The following is a 24,946-nucleotide window of genomic DNA, read 5'->3' on the forward strand; positions in this document are numbered from 1 at the left end:
CCCAAGGTACTTAATCTGTTCTGCCCATCGCAAGGGGAGAGACGGATCTGCCCCCTTCAGAGCTCCAGGTTCGATTGGAAGGATTAGGGATTTATCCCAGTTCACCTTCAATCCGGACATTGAGGCAAAGTGAGACAACAGGTCCAGAGCCACCCGGAGGGAAGGTCCAGGATCCCAAAGAAAAAGAATGTTGTCGGCATACAATGCCTGTTTTTCTTCTAGGGATCTGCCCCACACTCCCCGAACCGCTGCGGAGGATCTAAAGGCCGATGCCATGGGTTCTACCATGAGGGAGAAAAGTCCAGGGGACAAGGGGCAACCCTGCCTGGTACCCCATTCAATAGGGAAGGAAGAGGAGAGAGCACCTCCAATTTTTATCTGGGCTGTCGGACTATGATATAACATTTTAATCCACATGCGGAAGTTGGGACCGAACCCATAGACCGTAAGAACCTCTTCCATATAAGTCCAGGCAACTGAGTCAACTGCTTGTTCCAAATTTATTGCTACTATCACCTAGTACCCTGATTGTCAAAGGGAAGCTGTAAGTGAGTAAAGACTTGAATATTGATCTCCGTAGATTTACCCTGCATGAACCCTGTTTGGTCAATATTCGCTAAAAACAGAAGAATTTTCATCAGTCTGATAGCAAGGATTTTCGTCAAGATTTTCAAGTTGTAATTTAAAAGGAATATGGGGCGGTATGCCGAAAAGTAAGTGGTGTTCTTCCCAGGTTTTGGAATTAAAACTATATGGGCCTGAGATAGAGAATCAGGGAGTTGCTTTTCTTTCAGGCAAGTGCCATACAATCGTTGGAGTCTTGGAGCTAAGTCGGCTATATACATTTTGTACCAGTCTCCTGGAAGGCCATACGGGCCCGGAGTTTTTTGAGCGGGGAGAGTGCGAATTGCGTTCTCAATTTCCTCCACCGAAATCAGTGCATCAAGGGATTTGACATCCTCTTCTGCCAAAACTGGCAGAGACAATCTTCATAGGGTGTCGCCTATGTCTAGAGACACAAGAGGGACAGGTGACTGATACAGCGAGGCATAATATTCTCTGAATTCATCTAAAATGGCAGGTGGATCAGCTATGGTTCTACCCGCAGCAGTATGGATGAGCGGAACAACAGTTTGGTATTTGGGTTCCATCACCAGATTGGCAAGAAGTTTCCCGTTTTTATCCCGAGACTCAAACAGCCTCGCCCTCAACAGGTTAGTTTCCGCAGTGGTTGCACTTGTAATATGCAAAGAAAGCGACCTCCGGGATTGTTCCAGAGTGGAATATGTCCCAGAGGATGGGGTAGCCGCAAAAACTTCGGCAGCACCCCTCTCCAAACCTGCCAGTTGCAGGTCATACTCCACCCTGGCGGATTTGATGGCTGACTATATATATATATATATACTATATATTCCCCCGGATATTTGCTTTAAAGGCATCCCAGGTAATCAGTGGGTCTGTTCCACTCTCATTAAACTCCCAGTATTGGACAATCTTTCCCTCCATGTTTTCTGTAACCTGTTCATTGTTAATCCAGCATGGGGTTAGCCTCCAGCAACCTCTCCCGAGCTGCAGGACGACCTCAAGCGGAGAATGGTCAGAAATCCCCACTGGCAGATATGAAGCCACCACAATGAGAGGTAATGTAGTGGACGAGCAAAAGGCAAGGTCAATCCTGGAGCCCGAGCAGAGAGGTCCGAAAAACGCTTAAGATGAGGGTTCTTCCACCTCCAAACCTCTGTTAGCTGAAGGGCCTGGGCCCATTTTACAAGGTCAGAGTCTGGTGGCCTAGTGGGATTGGAGGTGTGCAGCCCCCCATCTAATATGGCATTGAAATCCCCTTCTATGATGACTCTGGAGGCAGAACATTTTGTCATAAATGTGGTATAGTAGGGATGTGAAGAAAGGGGGGGGGGTACATACATATTCACAAAATTAAGCTTCAATTACCAAAATGAGGTTGACATATTGGCCCTTGGGGTCAGTTATTACATGCTCAACCTGACACTGTAAGGATTTGTGCAGTAAAATAGAGACTCCCCTGGCGTAGTTGGAGTAGGTGGCATGAAAAGATTGCTTAACCCAGTGTCCCTGTAGAGACAATGATTTGCTGCATTTTAATGGGTCTCTTGAATGAAAAGAATGTGAGGTTTATGGGCCTGAAGGGATTTGAACATTAAGGCTTGTTTGAATCTAATGTTCAGCCCCCGCACATTCCATGATATCATTTTGAGCTCCATATCCACATGAATTTAGATCTTTGACTAGGATGGGAGATGGAGAGCAGGCTAGCTGTGCCACACACTCCAACAACCGGAAGGTGTAACACACCAGTGAAAGATACCGAGCATCCCAAAAAGACATGAGTAAATGCAGAATCATATCCTGAGCATATTGATAATAGGAAAACATAAGCAACAAGATAACCATACCCTACTGACCAGCTAGGGGAACTGATGCTGGTCAGTTTATCCCTAAAATAAGAAAAAAACTTTGAGCCTATACTTCTATATTTTTTGGCATAAAGTGTTTTGATCGGTACAGTCACAGTTCCTTCACTCGAATACAGACTCACGGGGTTCCTCTAAACCATGGAAAAGAAAGAAGAAAGAGCTAAAAGGGCTTGTTCTGGTCTTAGCTCCTCTTTCAGAGGAAAAAGTGTGGATGAAAATTGAAGTTTTGGATGATGCACATAAAGAGGATGTTGTTCCATCTAGGCCAATGCCGGATCAAGGCTGGGTGATGAGCCCATGATAGACATGTAAGCCCCACAATGTGGTTGTATAACAAGGTTCAAGCCCGATATTCTAGTCAGGGAGCGAAACAGGTTGATAATCAGGAACCGTAGGCAGAAAAAAATTATGGATAAACCAAAACAAATCGGCAACCTCCATGACTTTGCAACTTGGTTGCCTCAAGCGACTACATTGCAGGGATCACTGCAGTGTGGAGAGCCAAGACTTGGCATCTTCCGGAGACTCGAAGAATTTAGCCCCACCAGAGTGAACCACCCTCAGGCGACTTGGATACAGCATACCATATGGCAAACCTTTTTCATGAAGACGTCTGCGTACATCTTGGAATTTTTTCCTTTTTTTTTTATGTAGGTCTGTGGAAAAATCGGGATAAAAGTGCACAGCTGTATTTTGATATTTGAGAGTAGGATGTTTCCTGTCTTCACTCAGAATGCGATCTCTATCCTGAAAGTTGAGAAACTTAACCAGGAATGGACGTGACCCTTTAATCCTTTAATCACCCTTTAATCACAAAAAGGGTTTATAAGATAAAAAAACTTATAAACCCTTTTTGTGATTTAGTATTTTTTTGAGGGTTATATGTTCCCCTTTTCTCTTCCTCCCCCCTTCCCTCACTCCCCTTTCTCTCTCTAAGGCCTTCCCTCTTCCACCAGTTGGTACACACATTTAAATGGTTGGGTATCGAATGTAATCGATTATTGATCTAATTGGAATATTGTAAATTGCCCTACATGTCTGTTGGTCTTTGTCTGGCCCATTGGACATTGTAACTAAGATATTTGCATTGTTTACATATTTTATTTAAATTTTTATGATTATTTCTTCATTTTGTTTAAATGTCCTGATTTTGCCTTTAATACTCTGTTTTGTACACAAATTGCTCATCCAGTTATAAGGCCTCGGTGTCTCCTCTTGACTCAGATGTTTTTTTCCCCTATTGGCGGACCTGTGACTTCCCTAGGCAGGGGTATACTTATTTGAGTCCGCCCCTCCCCTGTTCCGTCCAAACTCTGGGCTCTCCGCCTACTGGCTCGGATGGTACGCACTTGCGCAGTGGTATCTATTGACGCACATGCGCAGTGTGGGAAGTCTGATCCCGTGACATCAGACACCGCCCTTCGGCGGTACGCTGTGCGTCTCCGGGTCGGGGAGCTCATTTAATGGGCCTCGGCCCATGAATGAGCATCGCGGATTCCTCTCCAGGGGACATGTGTTCGGTACTCTTCATTTTGGTAAGTTATCTGGCAACTTTGTATGCAGACTCTGTGTTAATCCCTTGCTGTTCATTGCTCCCATTCCTATAGTATTAGTCCTTTATCAGCTTTGTTGGTCATCTACTTACTTACTTTTATATACTCCTCCATTTTTACAGACCGTCCCCTTTCCAATGCTGATCCAAAATCTGGAATAATGTCTAGGAGCCCAGATATCAGGATTTCATTGAACATTCTTGTACTACCGATAGTTTTTTTTAGCACCTTTTAAGCTCGTTTAGCCTTGAGCTAGCTTGCTTAATATTGCTGTCTGCTTAACCAGCTGTGCCAATACCTGAATGGTCCCCTTACATCCCCTGGAGGCTTAATAAAAATCATCATATATGGCTATATTTACCCACAGGTGAGTTCTTTATCCACTGCTCCTTTGTTAATTCATACCACATTTCCACTCATTCCTTCTACTTTCTCTTTCCTCCCCCTCCTTTCCCCTTCCCCCCTTCCCACATCCCCTCCATCTTCCTTCCCCTTCCTTCCTTCCCTCTTTTTGTACCCTGTTTCCTCCCTTCCCCTCCCCCTTTGTCCCTCTCCTCCCTTCCCTTTTCCTCATACCTTCCCCCCCCCTTCCATCCCTTCCTCATATCCCCTTCTCCCTCCTTTTTATTCCCTTCACCCCTTTTAACCCCCCCCCCCCCCAATCTCTCATTCCCTCTTTTTCCTTGTGCTGAGCGGATTGTGACCTCCTATACTATTTTTGTGTATTATTATTATTATTATTATTACTATCTGTTTTTTCATTTAGACTCATACCCTCACACATCCCCCTTGTCGGCCGTGGGGGGGGAGCCTCTAGTTCAGGCTAGTGGTTTCATATGTAGGCCATCTCTACAGCTTGGTGAGCAATTTGACGATTATTCTCCAATTACCTTGTATAACCTGCTGAACCTTATTGTTTGTAACTTTGAGTATTTTATATTTGATCTTTGTCTTATTTCATTATTTATCTTATAGATTAGTTCTCCTGAAGAAGCGGTCGCCTGCAAAACTAGTAGAGAACCAAATCAATTTTGAGAATTGCTTCAATAGCAGATACATGTTGGGAGTAACCTGAGTATTTGCTCTTTGCAATACAATCTTTTCCTAAATTGTTTTTTTAATGTATTTTGTATGTCATTTTTATGTAATAAATAGTTTTTTATATTATTCATTTTGTTTGTTATTAGTACCAAGACAGTCCATCACAATTTATTGAGTTTGCGTTCAGATTTTTGGACAGCCTCAGCAACTGTTCTATCTTCCCACTCTCATTTCCCTCCTTTTCGTAGCAGAATACATATTGGCCTAAATTGATGAAGAAATTTGATTTAAAACAAAAAATTATTGGGAATGTTTTATAGCAGAAAGTAAAAAATATTGTTTTTATTTCAAAATTGTCTGTCTTTTTTTGTTTATAGTGCAAAAAATAAAAACCGCAGAGGTGATCAAATACCACCAAAAGAAAGCTCCATTTGTGGGGAAAAAAGACATCAATTTTATTTGGGTACAGTGTCGTACGACCACGCAATTATCAGTTAAACAACACAGCGCTGTATCGCAAAAAATGGCATGGTCAGGAAGGGGGTAAAACTTTCCAGATCTGAAGTGGTTAAGATGTTATGTGTTAAGTGTCTTCTGCCCCATTTTGTGCCTCCTAGGTGTGAATTCGCAGTGGCAATTGAGTCGCCTATTGTTTGTCTGTCTGCTCATCCTTTGGATATGTGATTAATATAGTGTCCACTGTACCTTATCAAACCAATGTGGGATGTTTATGTGTTTATGCTTATGATAATGTGTAATGTAGTTTCAGTATCCAGGGTTGTGGGCTTGTTGCAGGATTGTCTGGGCACCCCCTGACCAATCAAGGCTTTTTGTTATGTTTATGTTGGCTGTTTTCCTTAGATGTGCTAATTGTCTAGGTAGGATAATGTGCTCATGCTCTTACCTGATCTTGCATAGTATATATTGTGTGAATTTACAATGAGTTCCAGTTCCAGTTTGCACCTAAGCTAGTGTTGTCTAGTTCTTGGGTACTCAGCTATAATACCTGGTTCAAAACTGGAGGAAGCTGTATCTTGACGGAGGCACCCAACCTGTGTGCTGGACGGTCCATCACACTTTCCATCTTGCCCAGGGGCTCTAAAGCCTTGTACACACGATCAGATTATTGGACGAATCTTCGTCAATTTTTTGTTGCAGGCTAGTCTCATATCGAAAGTGAAGAGGTTTCTCACCATATGAAAATTTTCGTATGACAGATTTCAACATCAGAAGTGACGTAAGGTGTTGAATTGTTTTGTGTTCTTTTGTTTCTGAGCATGAGTAGTGTTGCTCTTACGATTTTTTTTCGGCCGAAAACCGTACTAATTAAACAAAAATCGGACGTTGTGTTCATAGTTACATAGTTACATAGTAGGTGAGGTTGAAAAAAGACACAAGTCCATCAAGTCCAACCTATGTGTGTGATTATGTGTCAGTATTACATTGTATATCCCTGTATGCTGTGGTCATTCAGGTGATTATCTAATAGTTTCTTGAAGCTATCAATGCTCCCTGCTGAGACCAATGCCTGTGGAAGGGAATTCCACATCCTTGCCGCTCTTACAGTAAAGAACCCTCTACGTAGTTTAAGGTTAAACCTCTTTTCTTCTAATTGTAATGAGTGGCCACGAGTCTTATTAAACTCTCTTCTGCAAAAAAGTTTTATCCCTATTGTGGGGGTCACCAGTACAGTATTTGTAAATTGAAATCATATCCCCTCTCAAGCGTCTCTTCTCCAGAGAGAATAAGTTCAATGCTTACAACCTTTCCTCATAACTAAGATTTTCCAGACCCTTTATTAGCTTTGTTGCCCTTCTTTGTACTCGCTCCATTTCCAGTACATCCTTCCTGAGGACTGGTGCCCAGAACTGGACAGCATACTCCAGGTGCGGCTGGACCAGAGCCTTGTAGGGTGGGAGAATTATCGTTTTATCTTGGCGTTGATCCCCCTTTTAATGCATGCCAATATTCTGTTTGCTTTGTTAGCAGCAGCTTGGCATTGCATGCCATTGCTGAGCCTATCATCTACTAGGACCCCCAGGTCCTTTTCCATCCTAGATTCCCCCAGAGGTTCTCCCCCCAGTGTATAGATTGCATTCATATTTTTGTGTTCACATCAGACAAAAATTTTGGAGCCTTCACATCCAGTTTTTCCCGTCTGAAAATTCGTAATCGGCTGTCAAAAGCACCATACTAAAGAACAGAAAATCGGCAGATCATTCATCGGATGAAATTTAACTTTCAATTTTCTGATTGTGTGTATGGGCCTTTAGAAGGATCTTTCTGCCTCACAGTTTACTATTGCCAGCTCATTTCTCATGCCTAAAGAAAAGTAAGGAGCCTCTTTTTCTGGTTGAGGCTCATTCTGCTAGATCGGTTGGCACATATTGGGCATTTCAGCATCAGGCTTCTGTTGCACGGGTTTGTAAGGCTGCTACCTGGACTTCAGTTCACATGTTTACCAAGTTCTACTGGATTGATGTTCAGGCCTCTACTGATACCAGTTTTGGTCACAAATAGTTTCAGGCCATTTGTTTAAGGTCAGTCTTGGCCTTTGAATTGGGAGTCTGTTATCAAGTTGTTAATTGTCATGTTACGTTACCCTCGTTTTTATGCTCATGGACATCCCATTTGATATGATTCGAAGACCTGTGTCCTGTACTGTATATTACCACTTCCACACCGCAAGAATTCCAGCACTCCTCTCCTACATGTAGAAATCAGAACTTTTTGCTAGAAAATGACTCGGAACCCCCCCAAAAAAAAACATTTTACTGAATAAAAGAAAACTGTAAAGTTAGGCCAATTTTTTTGTGTGAAAGATGATGTTACGCAGAGTAAATAGATACCTCACATGTCACGCTTTAAAATTGCGCACACGTGGTACGGCACCAAACTTCAGTACTTAAAGCAGAAGTCCAGCCTGAGCTGATTTGGCCGGGCTTCTCCTATGGGTCACAGGAGTGCAATTAGTTTTGCACTTCTTTGACCCATTTTCAACAGTCTGAAGTCCACTCTCTGCTGACATCACTGGAATCAGTCCAGGCACCGCATCATCCGGACTGGAAGTCTGGATCCGCCAGGTGCCTGGACTGATGGCTGTCTCAGCCTCTCGGGGATGCACTGAGAGGCTGAAACAGTCACTCCCCGCCCCTGCACAGCTCAGCGCTCTAGTGAGCGTGGAAGAGCAGAGCTGCTGATTGACAGTCAGCAGCTCTCTGCTCGGGAAGCTGGGAGAACCGAGCCATCGGCAGTGTTTGATGGCTTGGTTCTCAGTGCAGAGACACCGGGGGACAGATGCAGCATCGGACCAATGCTGCATCCACCTAGGTAAGTATAATAGGGGGAAAAAACCCAAACCCATACTTCTACTTTAAAAATCTCCATAGGCGACACTTTAAACTTTTTTACAGGTTACATGTTTAGAGTTACAGAGGAGGTCTTGGGCTAGAATTATTGCTCTCGCTCTAACGCTGGCGGTGATACCTCACGTGGGGTTTGAATGTCGTTTGCATATGGGGGTGCGACCTACATATGCGTTCGCTTCTGCATGCGAGCACTTGGGGGCGCTTTAATTTATTTTATTTTTTATTTATTTTAATTTTGTTTATTTTTACACTTTCCCTTTTTAAAACTTTTTTTTTATCACTTTTATTCCTATTACAAGGAATGTAAACATCCCTTGTAATAGATAGTATAAAAAACGCTGATTCCACGCTTAGGTGGTATATAAAGGTAAAAAATGGCTGCGGCCCACCCCAAAAGCTCCACTAAGTGAAGTAATGGTTATGAAAAGATAGGGGAGGGGGTAAATGGCGCTGCCAGCAATGAAAAAAATGTGTGTAGTGACTCAAATGAAGATTCTTATGTCTACTCCTTATAATATTCATGCAAAATCATCAGTGTGATTCATAAAGGGTGCAATGTGCTTGATAGTTCAAAGAAACAAAAGTGACCATCAATTAATTCATAAGGTAAAACATATATACAGTGCTAGGTAAAACATATATACAGTGCTGTGAAAAAGTATTTGCCCCCTTCCTGATTTTTTTTTTTTTTGCATGTTTCTCACACTTAAATGATTCTGATCATCAAACAAATTTTAATATTACACAAAGATAACCTGAATAAATCCAAGATGCAGTTTTTAAATTATTATTATTTCATTTAATAAGGGAAAAAAATCTGTTCAAACCTGCCGGGCCCTATGTGAATAAGTAATTGCCCCCTCCCATGCTGAATCATAAATGAACTGTGATTAACCACAATTTTTTGGAAAGCTGAGGTAAATTTCACTTGCCACACCCAGGCCTGAATACTGCCAGACCTGTTGAATAAAAAAAATCACGTAAAGAGAAGCTGTCTGACAAAGTGAAGCACGCTAAAAGATCTCAAAGAGCAACACATCATGCCGTGATCTAAAGAAATTCAAGAACAGATAAGAAACAAAGTCATTGACATGTATCAGTCTGGAAAGGATTACAAAGCCATTTCTAAGGTTTTGGGACACCAGCGAACCACGGCGAGAGCCATTATCTACAAATGGAGAAAATTTGGAACAGTGGTGATCCTTACCAGGAATGGCTGGACAACCAAAATGACTCCAAGAGCACAACGACAACTCATCCAGGTCATAAAAGAACTCAGAATGACATCTAAAGAACTGCCGGCCTCACCTGCCTCAGGAAAGATCAGTGTTTACGATTCAACAATACAAAAGACACTAGGCAAAAATGGCATCCATGGGAGAGTTCCAAGGCCAAAGCAACTGCTGACCAAAAAGAACACAAAGGCTCATTTCACATTTACAAAAAAACATCTTGATTATCCCCAAGACTTTTAGGCAAATATTCTGTGGACTGATGAGACAAAAACGTAACTTTTTGGAAGGTGTGCGTCCCGTTACATCTGGCATAAAACTAATACAGCATTTCAGAATGAGAACGTCATACCAACAGTCAGACATGGTGGTGGTAGCGTGATGGTCTGGGGCTGCTTTGCAACTTCAGGACCTGGACGACTTAACATAATTAATGGAACCATGAATTCTGAGGTCTACCAGAAAATCCTAAAGGAGAATGTCCGGCCATCAGTTCCTGACCTCAAGCTCAAGTGCACTTGGGTTATACAGCAGGACAATGATCCGAAACACAACAGCAAGTCCACCTCCAAATGGTTCAAACAAAGCAAAATTTAGGTTTTGAAGTGGCTTAGTCAAAGCCCGGACTTAAATCATATTGAGATGCTGTATCATGACCTTACACAGGCCGTTCATGCTGGAAAACCCTTCAATGTGGCTGAATTAAAACAATTCTGCAAAGAAAAGTGGGCCAAAATTGCTCCACAGCAATGTGAAAGACTCAATGGCAGTTATCGCAAACGCTTGATTGCAGTTGTTGGGTGGCACAACCAGTTATTAGGTTTAGGGGGCAGCTACTTTTTCACATAAAGCCAGGCAGGTTTGGACAGCTTTTTTGCCTTAATAAATGAAACTATAATTTAAAAACTGCATTTTAAAAAGGCGCATGCACGCAGCTGTACATGGCAGACGTGGCCTGAATCAGCTCCACCGCGGCCCGATCTAATCAAGCTGCATCCTGCTGAGCCAAGGACTCAGGAACACCGAAACCCACCCAGGGCCCTTCATCCACTCTCCGCTGCCTAAAGTGGAGCAGATGCTACACCTGAGGTCTCCGTAGGACTCTGCTTCTCGGCCATCCAGATCTGGCAAGAGGGCTGCTTGAAACAGCTCCGACACCATCCGGAGGCATCCTCCCTCTCTGAGGGCACCAGCATCCCACAAAGTGCCTAGAGCCCTTCATCCACTACCTGGCCACACTCTACTGCCTAAAGGAGCCGAAACTTCACCTGGAGCCGCCGCAGGACTTTGGCTCTCAGCCGCCTGGGCCGGGCCTGACAAGATGGAGGCTTGATTCAGATTCGGCAACATCCTCCTACTCTGAGGACACCAGCATCCCATATAGTGCCCAGAGCCCTTCATCCTACACCCAGCCACACTTTAATGGGCAAGAAGCCAAAAATCAAGACAGGACAGCCGCGGGTCTCACAAAGTCAGCAGGCCTGTACTTGCAAGATGGTGGCACCGCTTGCACATGGAGCCATCACTCAGGCAGGCAATCCAGAAAGGAACCAGTCATCCCAGCAACCCGCTGATATGGAGGACTTCACTGTGCAGGACTGCGACTTCTCAGGTGGTGAGTCCCTATTTTCTTCAGGATCCTCTTTATACCGGGCCATGGGAGACATTATCTCTAGTCAGAATAGTCTGCAGGCCTCCCTTGATCTGCCAAATTCCCAGTCCATAGCTCACCAACCTTCCTATTCGGGTGACCCCATTATCTTGGCTAGATTTTCAGCTTTATTAGAACAGGGACTGGAAAAAGCCAGCAAGAGAATTACAGGCAATTTAAAGCAGTGATTACAAGATCTGGGCTCCAGAATTAACGCTATTGAAAACAAGCTTGATGTGACAGTAGGTAGATCAAATCAAAATACGGATCGCATCTGCGACCTGGAAGCAAAGCTGGAAGAGGCATTGATGAAAATTGATGACTTCGAAGTCTCGCAGATACAACTTCTGTATTCGCGGACTACCAGAGTTAATAACTGACGCCCAGGAGACCAACACTGCGCTGCTGACCTCACTGCTCCCTGATATACCTGCCCAACAATTGGAACTGGACTGAGCTCATAGAACCCTCACAGCTCAACGCCCCGAGGGTCCCTCTAGGGACATCATCGTGAAACCCCACTTTTACATGGTAAAAGAGCAGGTCATGCAAAAGGCTCATGAATCACCATCTATCAAATTACTCGGCCATGAAGTGCAAATATTTGCAGAAATCTCCCCAGCTACTGTGCAAAAACGCAGATCTTTCAAACCATTGCTCTATCCATTACAGCAAAAAGGCATCAGATACCGCTGGTCGTTTCCCTTTCACCTTACATTTCCATACAAGGGCAAGTCATACACATTTTCCACCTTCTCGGATGGAGAAGCATTGCTTAAACGCCTGAGCTTTATATTCACCTCACCACCAACATCACCAGGCTCCCACACAACCTCTGCCCCTGGAAGGGGTGGCAGCAACGGAGACCATCCAGTTTCACCATTGTGGCAATCCACCAAGTCCACCAGAAGCCGGACACGTCATCAGTCCAGACCACCATAAAAATTGATAAAAAATTGTACCTTTTATTCCCCTCTACAGAGAGGTCTTAGTCACCCTTGTTCCTGGGTTCCTCGAACAGACTTGTTAAACACATTTACAGTTACTATAGGAGTGTACGTTATGGTACTGGTTCAGGAATTGTTTGCCTGTTGTTTCAATTTAATGGAAGCTGCGATTTGGTGTGCCTGTCACTAGATGGCTCTAGTCTATCTACTGCAGCTCCCACAGTCTTTATTTTCTATGATCACAATCTTGAACTGTTCCACATCTCAAGTATTTGTTCAACAAAATAATATGATCAATGCGCAGCTCGAATCGGGTCAGTGAGCCATGTACCTCACCCCCACTCCGACCCCCCCGTATATTAATTTGGGAGGCAGTGGTTTTGGAAATCCTAGGCCCCAACCCGAGGCCTGCAACCATTTGTTGCCTACTTGATATTTTAGACAAGTCAATCGTCACTTTATGTGTAATGTATTTTCTAATGTTACCTATGAGACGCAATAAAGATTTCTTCTCTTAGCCCTTCTCTCAGGTCCTTGCCCTCCTCCGGGTATCTAATCTCTTTTTTCTCTCCTGCTTTCTTACCCCACTTTCTGAGCTCTGTCCGGGCATCCTCAAAGGTCTGCCTCTACAAGATCGAACATTCGACTCAGTCATAGATGAAAAGGTAAGAGTTCTTCACCTCAACATGAACCATGGCTAGCTCACAAACGCAGAGACCCATCAAACTCCTATCCCACAATGTTCAAGACCCTAATTCCCCAGTTAAATGGCGTAAAGCCTTTAATTACTTTCACTCGGTGGGCGCTGAGATAGTGTTTCTCCAGGAAACCCACTTTCCATCCTCCTATAAACCCAATTACATTCATAAGCACTACCCAACCTTTTTCCTTGCAAAGGCACCAAACAAAAAATGGGAGTGGCTAGCTGTGTTGCGAGAAGCTTAGCTTTCTCTCCCTCGTAGATAATCAGTGACCCAGATGGCCGTTTTCTCCTGGTTAAAGGGGATCTGGAAGGCTCCCTAGTAACATTCCTTGCCTACTATGCTCCAAACAAGAATCAGTTGCCTTTTTTTCAAAACCTTTTCCAACAACTGTCCCACCTCTGTGAAGGCATGCTTTTGATGGGGGGGGGGGGCGACTCTAATATCCCCTTAGACTCCTCTTTAGATAAGACTCGCCCCCCAGGATCCCAAATTTTGAAGCCCTCGCAGATGAGCACCACATTTGTGAAACTACTGCACGAAAATGACTTGGTGAACATTTGGAGGGAATTTAACGCTACAACATGTGACCACACTTTTTATTCCCACGTGCACTTGACGTATTCGCAGATAGACCACATCTTCGCGCGAGCCACATCACTGCCCTCCTGCAGGTCTTCTAAGATCCTAGAGACCTTCTGGTCAGATCACTTCCCAGTAATGGTCCTCCTCTCCTCACTGCGAAGCAATATGACCTCCCGTAGCTGGCGTTTGAATGAATCGCACCTTAGCAATCCGGATACTTGTCTCGATATTGAAATGGCTCTGAAGGAGTATTTTTCCCTAAATGACCCCTCACATACTGTGCCTCCCCATTGTGCACCTGGGCCGCTCACAAGGCCATGATCAGGGGTATTCTGATTCAGACGGCCGCTAGATACAAGAGATGCTATGGTGCTTTGCTGAAGTGAAAAGAGGACAACATAGTAGCCATACTTAAAGAACATAAATGCACCCCCCAACTAGACTTACGAAGTTGGATTGAGGCCGCCCGATTAGAATTAAACGTTTGTCTTACGACTAAAGCAGAGAAACAATTACGCTGGACACAGGCCAGGTTCTACTCCAAAGTGAATAAACCGGGAAAACTCTTGGCGACAAAACTAGCCCCTAGACACCTCCCCTCACTTCCCCAAGATTAGGAAACTTGATGGCACCTTTACCCAAATCCCCAATTTGGTCTTACAGGAATTCCAAACCTTTTATAAGACCTTATACAACAGCGGGACGATACTGGCCAACCATAGTTTGATGACTTAGTCGACGACTCCCTATCCCAACCCTAACAGATGAACATAGAGACCTTTTAGATAAGGACATTACAGTGGTCGGAGGTATTGGCATCCATTAAACAAGCCCCATTAGGCAAAGCGCCGGGACCAGATGGGTTCACAACCTTACACTATAAAAAATTTTCTCCCCTTTTGGCCCCTTCCTTAGCGTTATTCTTTAAAGCCATCCAAAAGGGCGACCCAATAGACATGGACTCTAATAGAGCATTCGTTACCCTCATTCCTAAGCCCCACAAAGACCACAGCAAAGTGACTAACTATCGCCCAATAACCTTAATTAATACTGACTTGAAAATATTTACAAAAATTTTGGTGAATAGGCTGTCGTCATTTTTAGCTAGCTATATAAACTCTGACCAGGTAGGTTTTCTGCCACACAGACAGGCTGCCAAGAAGGTTGATTGCTCTGCGGACCTGATTTCCATACTACACTCCTCTTGGGATGGTGGAGTGAATAGGTCCAGGATGCTGCTGTCCCTTGACATCCGTAAAGCCTTCGACTCCCTCTCTTGGCCTTTGCTTTTCCGGGTGCTGTCAAGGTGGAAGTTCGGTCCCAAGTTCTTGGCCTCACTGCACTCATTATATAGCTCACCCACAGCTCAGATAGTTCTTAGGGGCCATAGATTGGATCCGATACCCATCTCGTCAGGGACTCGACAGGGATGCCCACTATCTCCTATATTGTTCGTCATAGCCATCTAAACTTTCTCAATAGCGATACGGCAGAACCCAGACATTTTGGAGATAAGAGAGTGGGGGGAGGAGCCATAAGTGTGCTCTATTCGCTGATAATTTGTTGTTGTTTATCACCTTACCCCACACTACTCTGCCAAACTTACTTTACCTTCTGGGCCGCTTTGGGAGAGTTTCTGGGCTCATAGTTAACCATGACAAATCAGAAGAGATGAACATCAATCTACCAATCCCTATACGACAAAGGACCCAGAATAGCAAGGGCCACAATGTACGCTCCTAAAGATACTGCCAGACTGGGAGTACCAGACTTTGGGAAATACTATGTGGCAGCACAGCTCGCTCAATTAGGCCAACTTCATAGCAAACATTACCAACCAGATTGGGTTGCCATAAAGACACAGGCAAGTTTTCCACTTGCAATGGATCCCGTCCTTTGGGTGCCCGCGAAACATCGCAGGGCTATACTTTGCCCAACGCTCTCCCATTCACTACAGGTGTGGGATACAAGCTGCAGGAGATGGCCTCTGCGCTCTTCACATATCCCAGCAGCCCCCCTTTTTGGCAACCCCGTTTCCACCGGGTTTGCAACCTGACAGGTACGGCTGGTGGCTGAATAGGGGAATGTACCGTATAGGCGACTATTTTGACCATAGAGGCATACGTCCCTCCTCATATTTCACGGGAAGCCTAGAGATGCCCCCCCCCACTGAGAGCTTCCACTTGCAACAAATTTATCACTTTCTCCAATCCCTACAGAAAGACAGCTCTGATGTGGCTGCCCGTACTATGTTCAAAAACAGATGCATGCAGGATGCTGCTCTGCGGGGGAGCATCTTGCTATTATATAAACTGTTTATCGCCAATAATGATAGATTACCCTACCAGGTGGCCTGGGAGAGGGATCTGTCCATAACCCCTGGTGGTGGAAGACTGGGGTAAATGCAGCACGAAAATTCATAAAGGCATTCTAAATGTAGCCTTGATAGAAGCGGGCTATAAAGTCCACGCCAGATGGTACCTGGTTCCAGAGCGTTTGTCAAAAATTTATCCAGGTGCCTCAGCCGGGTGCTTCAGAGGTTGTGGTCAAATTGAAACACCATATCATATGTGGTGGGCGTGCCCTAAGGTCCGCCGGTTTTGGATAAGGGTACACTCGCTTATTTTCTTGGTCACGATGGTCAATATCCCTAAAGAAGCGAGTATAGCCTGTTGAAAATGTTTCCTTCGTCAAATCGCTATAGCCACAGCATGGAAAAGCCCTGTCATAGATATGGCCCTGATTAAACGGAAACTTAGGTGGATCATGCTGAATGAAAAGATAGTGAGCATCTTACGAGATAAGCAACCAACCTTTGAAAAAGTTTCTTCCCCTTGGCTAAACTATTTGCAGGTCCCAGGACACTGAGGCCGATAATGACTGGAGCATCCCCGGACGGACTCACTTGTTCCCTATTTCTTTCTTTACCATTTCTATTGTTCCTCTGATTCTAACTGATCTAGGAATCATGTTCTATCTGTTTTTCCCCCTTCCTTTTTTATCTCCTCCTTCCCTACTCAAATTTTACTGCTATAATTGAGGGTTTGGAGCCCCATCGGGGAGACAGGGGGAAGATATTTGGAGAAAAATAGTCACTGGACTAGAACCCTCTATATCGTTTTTGAGGGCCTACTCACAGTGACTATGTTTCAGTAAGGTCTCAATCTCAGGATCTTCCTACCCTCATTGATCTTCATATTGATATACAGGGCAATAATCCTGACAGCCACCTCTCAGGGATAATAATGTCTCTGTAATGCACTATGTTCATAACCCAAAGATTACTTTTCTTGTCTACTTCTGTTATGCCTACATGTTTCACTAAGGCCTTACTAAAGACCTAACCGGTTTACCAAGCTCTTCCCCTGACGATTCCATACTCGCCTCCCCTCATTTGTTTTGTACCAGTTCTTGTATGATTCAGAGCATGCAAGGATTGTTTGCTGCTCTGCACAGTGTTCAATTAATCTGCATTTTCTTAAAAAAACAATAAAAACGACTGAAACAGAAAATAATTAACCCCTAAATTGGGGGTCAGCAAGGGGTAGATCGGGAACAGAGTCCTTCCCCCAGCCTCCGCCGCTCTGCTCTTCACTGCAAAGTGGAGGGGTGATAGCTGCTGGAATTAACTTGTTATAAGTAAGCACGAATGATTTGTGTGAAACGCAACAACCCTGTTCCTGTGTACTTGTCTGGTTTGGCAACAATAAAGAACCTTCAAATGTTTGACTTAAAAAACAAAACAAAAACTGCATTTTGTATTTACTCGGGTTATCTTTGTGTAATAATAAAATTTATTTAATCTCAGTTAAGTGTGACACATATGCAAAAAAAATTATAAAGGGGGCAAATTCTTTTTCACAGCATTGTATATATATTGTACTGGTGCAAATGATTCACAGTTCCACTCGTTCTCCCCTCTCAGTTCCACACTCACTGGAAAGCTGTACCCTTGCAGGGGTAAACTGTATTTAAGCAGAGTTGCCTCTGATCTTGGTGCCAATAGAATAACCTCTTTCTCTGGGTGTAGGATCATGCAGTGCATTCACATATGGATGGATTGGAAAGATTGATACTCATAGTTCTCATGAATTAGAGCTGCACGATTCTGGCCAAAATGAGAATCACAATTTTTTTGCTTAGAATAAAAAGATCACGATTCTCACGGCGTAAAATCTTTCACATTATACAAAAAAAATTGGGCTAACTTTACTGGTTAGTTTTTTTTAATTCATTAAAGTGTAATTTTTTCCCAAAAATTGCATTTGAACGACTGCTGCGCAAATACAGTGACATAAAATATTGCAACAACCACCATTTTATTCTCTAGGGCAGTGATGGGGAACCTTGGCACTCCAGATGTTTTGGAACTACATTTCTCATGATGCTCGCCTAAACTGCAGAGTGCATGAGCATCATGGGAAATGTAGTTCCAAGACATCTGGGGTGCCAAGGTTCACTATCACTGCTCTAGGGTCCCTACTAATATATATATATAATGTTTGTGGGTTCTAAGTAATTTTCTAGCAAAAAAAAAAAAAAGATTTTAACTTGAAACCAACAAATGTCAGAAAAAGGTTTAGTGTTTAAGTGGTTAAAGAATTTCACTGCTAAAGAATGTTGTAATTCTTGGCAGACTGCCTGTTTTTTTTTTTCCCTTTCTTTTGATGGCTGCAGCAGAACAGAGAGAATTTTCTGCATAGAAAGAATCCGGAAATACTTTGTCAAGATCGCAAGGGGGGAAAAAAATTGCGATAACAATTCCTAACGATTAATCGCGCAGCTCTAGCGTGAATCAGTAAAAATTTGCTTTATTCAATCAATTCAAAGTACCGTATATACTCGAGTATAAGTCGAGTTTTTCAGCACATTTTTTTGTGCTGAAAGTGCCCCCCTCGACTTATACTCGAGTCAAGCACTTTTCTGCAGCAAAAAATTTCATTTTCCGAACCGACTTTGGGGCCCCGTATCTCAGGGCCACTTGGTGCTAGGAACCCCAAATTTGCAAACCCAGTGGAACTGGTACCACAACATATCCAAAAATGAAGTTCCTACCACCAAGTGGCCCTGAGATAGGGGGCCCCAAAATCGGTTCGGAAAATGTCATTCTCTGCTGCAGAAAAGTGCTTGACATTTTCTGAACCGACTTTGGGGCCCCGTATCTCAGGGCCACTTAGTGCTGGGAACCCCAAATTTGGTGTGCAAACCCAGTGCTAGGAACCCCAGCTTTGGATATTTTATGGTGCTAGTTCCACTGGGTTTGCACACCAAATTTGGGGTTCTTAGCACTAAGTGGCCCCAAGATACGGGGCCCCGAATTCGGTCAACTGTGTCCATCTGCAGCAATGTCATTTTGGGACCCTTTGGGTTCAGAGACCCCAAATTTTGGCTGCAGCTAGGGGGCATCTAGGAACCCTTAACTACCGAGTTTGAAGTTCGGGGGACCTATGGCTGCAAATGGGCACAGTGAGGCTGCAAATGGGCATTGTTGACCCTCTTTTCCACTTACAGTAGCTGTGCATTTCTCACCCTCGTCTTATACTCGGGTCATAAGTTTTTCCCATTTATTTGTGGTAAATTAGGGCCTCGACTTATACTCGAGTATATACGGTAATATCTTTGAAAACATGCACTATCTATAGTGCTAATGAAACAGTAACAGTATTGCAGCCGTAGATCTGGGACAGCGTGTGTTCCACAGACCGAGATGACAAAAACTAGAAGTGACGTAAATACGCTCCAAGCTCCACCTATTGACTTTCTTCTGGCGACAGATTCCTTCTCCGGCTCGCTGGTTGCATGAGCAAGCCGGGAGAAGAACCAGAGGGCAGCGGGAGGGGGATGTCTACTCCCACGCCTGTAAGAATGATCCAGCGGCTGAACAGCCAATATGATTGTTCTTGTGGTGTAGAGAATCGCCGTCTGTAAAAGAAGATATCTGAATGATGCCTGAAGCTGCAGGTATCATTCAGATATCGCCACTGAAAGCCCAGGACGTCATATGACTGCTTGCGGTATGGAAGTGGTTAAAGAAAATTAGATTTTTTTTTATGTACCTCTAAAATCTTTTTTTTGGAGTACAGGACACAGGACTTGCACCTCTTTGACTATGGTCCTAACATTGCTTGCCACAGACCTGAGGCTTGCATGATGGAAGGGATTATATAAGGGAATGTCTGAAGCTTTGAGGGGCTTTGCCAGTATCTAATCATCTGAAGTTGCGGCATATAACCCCTCTGTTATGATTTGAAGACCCGCGTCCAGTACTGTACTCCACAAAAAAGGATTTTACAGGTACAAATATTTTTTATTTTCTCCCTATGGCTCTGTTGACCTAACTGACCAGTAATGAAGCACATCCCATATGGAGCAAGCAGCTGAATCCTGTATAAATCTCCATGCATGGATGCCTCATCCTCTTTTGTCTCTGAACCTCCTGCAAACAAGGGCCTTATTACTTTGGATCTCTGTGCTGAATTCAATAGAAAAGGTTCCTGATTGGGATCTGCTCCCTCCTCCTCCATTGAGAAAAGGTCTTTCATTGCTTTCACTGGCCAACTGCAGCTTAAACCAGATTTAATGATATATAAGCCAAAAATCTAAATTGTAATATATTGTAGTTTACACTTCCTTAGATGTGGTAATTGTATTAGTCTTCTTTTTTAGATTTTTTTAGCTTTAAAAAAAAGAAAAAGAGCTGACTGGTTGGTTCCAAGACTGCAGACAACAGTAACCAATCCTCAAGTTTGTAATTTTTGAGTTTCATTCAGTTAACATTATGTGTGTAAAGCATAGTCCAGTAGTTTCTGCCTTTTTTATTTATTGACTTTAGAATAATTTTACTGTACTTATCATTTTACTGTACTTTATTCCTACACAAACACAAACACGTTCAAATATGTGTGAAGTTTTATGAGTTGGTAAAACCTAAAACAAAACAAAACACAGCGTTTTCCACAACATTTTTACTTGATATTGTTTTTTGTCAAACACAGTAAATTAATAATATCTACTAGTAAGAAGATCTTTTTATAGGGGGCAGACAATGCAAAGTAGCTGATAAATATTTTGAGAGAAAAAAAGACAATCAACATTTCAAAAAAGAAATTGTATAGACAGCAAAGTGGATTAGGCTGTATTTGGAATAAACCCACAACACGAGAGAGATCCATAGTATGTACAGTGACCACCCAAAGACACAAGGTCCAAACTTCATGGTGTCCACTACAAGGGATAGAAAGACTACTACAGGAGAAGAGATCCATCTTCAAAATGAAAACAACCAAAGACAAGGCATGTTTGGATGGTCACGCCCACTAGAGAAAGGTGCAGTTCTTTGGGGATCACCAAAATAATCATTAACATCCTGTGGTTAACCACTAAGAAAAGAAAAGATCCGTATTCTCGGGTGACCACCACAGAAAATCTAAAGTTAGTAGTCTCCACAATATTGGATGACACCCACCAAACAAGACAAGATCAATTTTTTAGTGGCGACTAGCAAAGAAGAGGGGATTCATAATTATCAGTAACCTCCTAATAAGGTGAATTTCAGAAACAGATTAACTGGTGAAGAAAACGAACAGAGAAAAAATTCCTTATGGATCACTAATAACATTATTGATGGAAGGGTTTCTACACCATGTTTCAAGTACCACACTTTGATTTTATAATATAACCCCTTTGTTTAAAATGTTCAGTGTATTTTTTTGTGACCATTTTACGAACAATTTCTTATTTGGCATTTACCATAACAGCAAAATGTGGGTTCAATTTAACAGACTACATAAGACTTTAAAAATATTTAAAGTATTCCAGGTGGTACTTTATCCTAGGTCCAGAAATCCAGCCATGCAAACAGCACTGCAAGAGGCACGTTCCATAAACCGCTGTCACCAACACAGAAGACATACTGTATGGCACCAGAGGGATATTTCATCACTGACCTTCAGGAGACACCAAATTAACTGTACATAGTGACAACCACAGGATTTCCTGCATACACGAAGTCTGTGTATAAAAGGATCTCTTACAGTTAAGTATATTAACTGACAAACTAGATCTGATCCCACTGGACTGTATCTACTACACGGTGACCTGTTGATGAAACGGATCAATACTCTACGCTGTCCTTATTTTTTGTAAAAGGAAATACACTTGAAATAAAAACACAAGGACCTAAGTGGAGCTTAACATAGTTATAATGTAGCCTGTAGTGTTGTTTATTGTAAGCACAGTGGTGACTGAAGTACAGAAGACTTCAATATGGTTGACCTACCCTTAAAGTGTTCTGGTTGCCAAAGCCATGGAGGCCCTTCAACCATCAAATAAATATAGCCTATTGGTTTAGTAGGAATCAAGCACATGAGTGATGAAATTGGTCCCTTGTCTTCAGTGATAAAAGTCTAGGTTGTTCAGTGTTCTATTTTTTTTTCTTTTGGCGTAATGTTCTAAGACATTTTTAATTGAAATCAAATATTGTATAGAGTCTGTACTTCAGCCACTACACCTAGTTACCAGCAAACTAGGATGTTTATTGTTCTTTTCTCTTTTAGTGTATTTCCTCATAAATTGAACATACTGTTTTTAAAATTCATGGCTTTAAGACCTGTTTGCTAATAAGTTAAATAAATTAGATTAGGAATATAATAATGTTAATGTAACTTTTTAAGCCACTTATTAGAGAAAACACTGGGGATGGAAGCCAACTCAGCTATGGTATTGATGATATGAGTTGTATACTTGATGTAATCAATCAACATTTTGGATTAGTTGTAAGATCTTGATATGGAAAGTTTTGCCCAGGTCCCTGGACTCTGCAGGCAAAATGTAGTTTGATAGTCTGTTGAAATAAAGAATGGGATTTCACATGAAAAATTTTGTTACCGATGATACCCCAAGAAGTTGGAATGACTCTAGAAGAGGAACCTTTCTTTTGTGGAGCTCTACTAAACATAATTCTTTAAATTAACATATTAAAGTTTCTGCTGAAGGCACTCAACATGAAATGTATTGCCACATTCCAGTCCTCTAGTCAGTCATTTTCTAATAAGACCTGGCATGATGTGGAATTACCTGGCTAAGAAGAAGTAAGTGGGTATAAGACTTCTATATGACAAGAAATAAAGTTTGTCTCAGTATGCAATCAATGGGCAATTATCTGTAAAACCAACTGGATACAAATCCTCATGTGGTATGGGGCCAACTGCCAACTTTAAACGGCCATATCGCATGAAAACTGCTGGCAATATAGTCTACAACTACTTGGGACATAATCGTAACTTGAAGACATTTGGCATTGGAGCCATTGAAGCCAACATGATACACGCCTTTTTGAACTGACTGGAAAAGACTTAAAGTCTAGTTTTTGTTGGAAAGATCTTCACAAGAAGACAAGCCATGGAAACGAAAACAACAGTATATAGGTCCTCCACATTCATTGTTAATATCTTATTATGGAAACTAGAAAAGTTATGTAAATGTACAAAGGTCCTCGAAAACTGCAAGGCGTTAAAGTATGTAAAAGTAGGGAATCAATGACTTAGGACACTATAATCCTGTCACAATGCTGGACTGTTGAGTGACATGGTATGAGACGTAGTGAAAGACTGACCACACAAACAATTGTAATATTTAGCTGATCTATTTGTTAAGATAAACCTTTGCCAGTTATCAGAAAACCCATCTGTAAGTTACTCTGACCATGAATATGTCAGAATAAGTAGGGCAGGGTTAAGTAACAAGAATCAGTAAGCACTTGATGCATATATGTTCACACTCAGTTGTGAGATGAGGAACAACCTGGGCTAAGTGTGCTAAAAATGTAAAACCAAGTGTATGGCTGCTTGTACAGCTGAGATAACATTTTGAGAACTGAACCCCACCAGAGGAACCAGGAGGTTGAAGTTCCACCACAGTGTTAGCCCAAGGCTTAAAAAGTTAAACTGGAATCATGAGGACAAAAGGGAGAATGGAAGATTTAGCTATGTTTCTTTGTTTACTGGTACTAGGCAACCTCCATTCCCAGCTTCATCATATACCATGATTCCCCCCACATGCTTGTTCTAAAATTTCAGACCAACCCTCTTTTCCGGGGGGAAAAAAATGTAGTTGTTTTTCCTTTTCAACTCATTGCTATCCCACCCTACCCCAGCCAAATGCCCAATTCACTGTTCGTCCTCCCCGTAAACGTCATTCTGCTTGCGTTTCATGTTCTCGAAGTCAAAGTCTGTTCCAGTCATTCTCTTGTAGATGTCCTTGATGTCATTGCATGTAGTCTCAAAATGTGTGGTGGCATCATAGGAACGTGAACAGAACACCTGCAGGACAGAAAGAGATATCCGATGAACAGTGGGGTAGACTTACTTTAAAAAAAGTGTAATTCTGCTGTAGAGACCATGGATGACCAAGAAAGGTTATTTCAGATATAAAAGGACTTTGCTTGAGGCATCCACAATTATTTACTTTACTGTTACCTACTTGAACAGGTGCTATGGCAACATTTGATAGTAAGAAAATCACGACTACTGTGGGTGTGGTTATCTTCCAACTTTTTCTGTCATTTAGTTTTTATTTTTTTGGAACAGGTGTAACCGCTTCCCATCCTTAGGATGCACCTGTACATCCTCGGATTGGAGCGGTAATATCTGGGCCATGGCTGCAGCCATGATCCAGATCTTGTTTTGTTCTGCTGGCGATTCCCTACGATGTAAAAGCGATCGAGTGGCTATACAGCAGTGAGGATTTTGTCACTTTTGGTTTCGGTTGGTTTGTTCACAAGCCGTTACCGGCTTGTAAAGCATCTGATCAAACTGATCTTAATTTGATCAGACCCCAGATTTCTCCATAAAGAGGACCTGTCATGGCTCATGCTATCACAAGAGGTGTTGTTTATCCCTTTTGATAGCAATGAAGTTCAATAAAAAAAATACAATAATTATGGTACAGTTTTAGAAAAATTAAATTGAAATAAAAAACTTCCCCATGCTCATAGACAAATGTGAATACAAACATAGGCCCTGCACACATATGTAAACAGTGATTGCACACACATGTGAGGTATCACTGTGAAATATCAGAGTGAAAGCAATAATTCTAGCATCAAACCTCCTAAACTGGTAACCTGTAAAGGCTTTTAAAGCAACACCTACGGATAATTTAATGATCCAAAATTTGTCGCCATTACGTGGGCGTGTGGCCCATGTTGGATATCTATTTACTCAGCGTAACATCTTTTTATATTTTACCCAAAAACTGGGTATTATATTGCTTTTTTTATGTGCTAAAATTCATGCAAATTAATTTTTTTTCTGAACATTTGTGTTTGATAAACTGCTGTGCAAATATTGTGCAACATACAAAATTGTAACAACAACCATTTTATTCTCAAGGGCCTCTTCTTAAAAAAAGATATAT

The 24,946-nt window shown here is 42.4% G+C and overlaps 1 protein-coding gene across 1 annotated transcript in view; it reads right to left on the reverse strand.

Moving 5' to 3' along the window:
- Positions 1–20,428: 20,428 nt before the first annotated feature.
- The window catches only part of GDI1 (GDP dissociation inhibitor 1), a 40,858-nt gene continuing 36,340 nt past the window's right edge, over positions 20,429–24,946 (reverse strand). The window contains exon 11 of the mRNA XM_073599804.1: positions 20,429–23,850. Coding sequence (XP_073455905.1) covers positions 23,698–23,850 — 153 coding nt within the window. The 3' untranslated portion in view covers positions 20,429–23,697. The remainder of the gene's footprint in view (positions 23,851–24,946) is intronic.

This window comes from Aquarana catesbeiana, linkage group LG09 (genome assembly GCF_042186555.1).
Source record: "Aquarana catesbeiana isolate 2022-GZ linkage group LG09, ASM4218655v1, whole genome shotgun sequence".
Classification (NCBI taxonomy): Eukaryota; Metazoa; Chordata; class Amphibia; order Anura; family Ranidae; genus Aquarana; species Aquarana catesbeiana.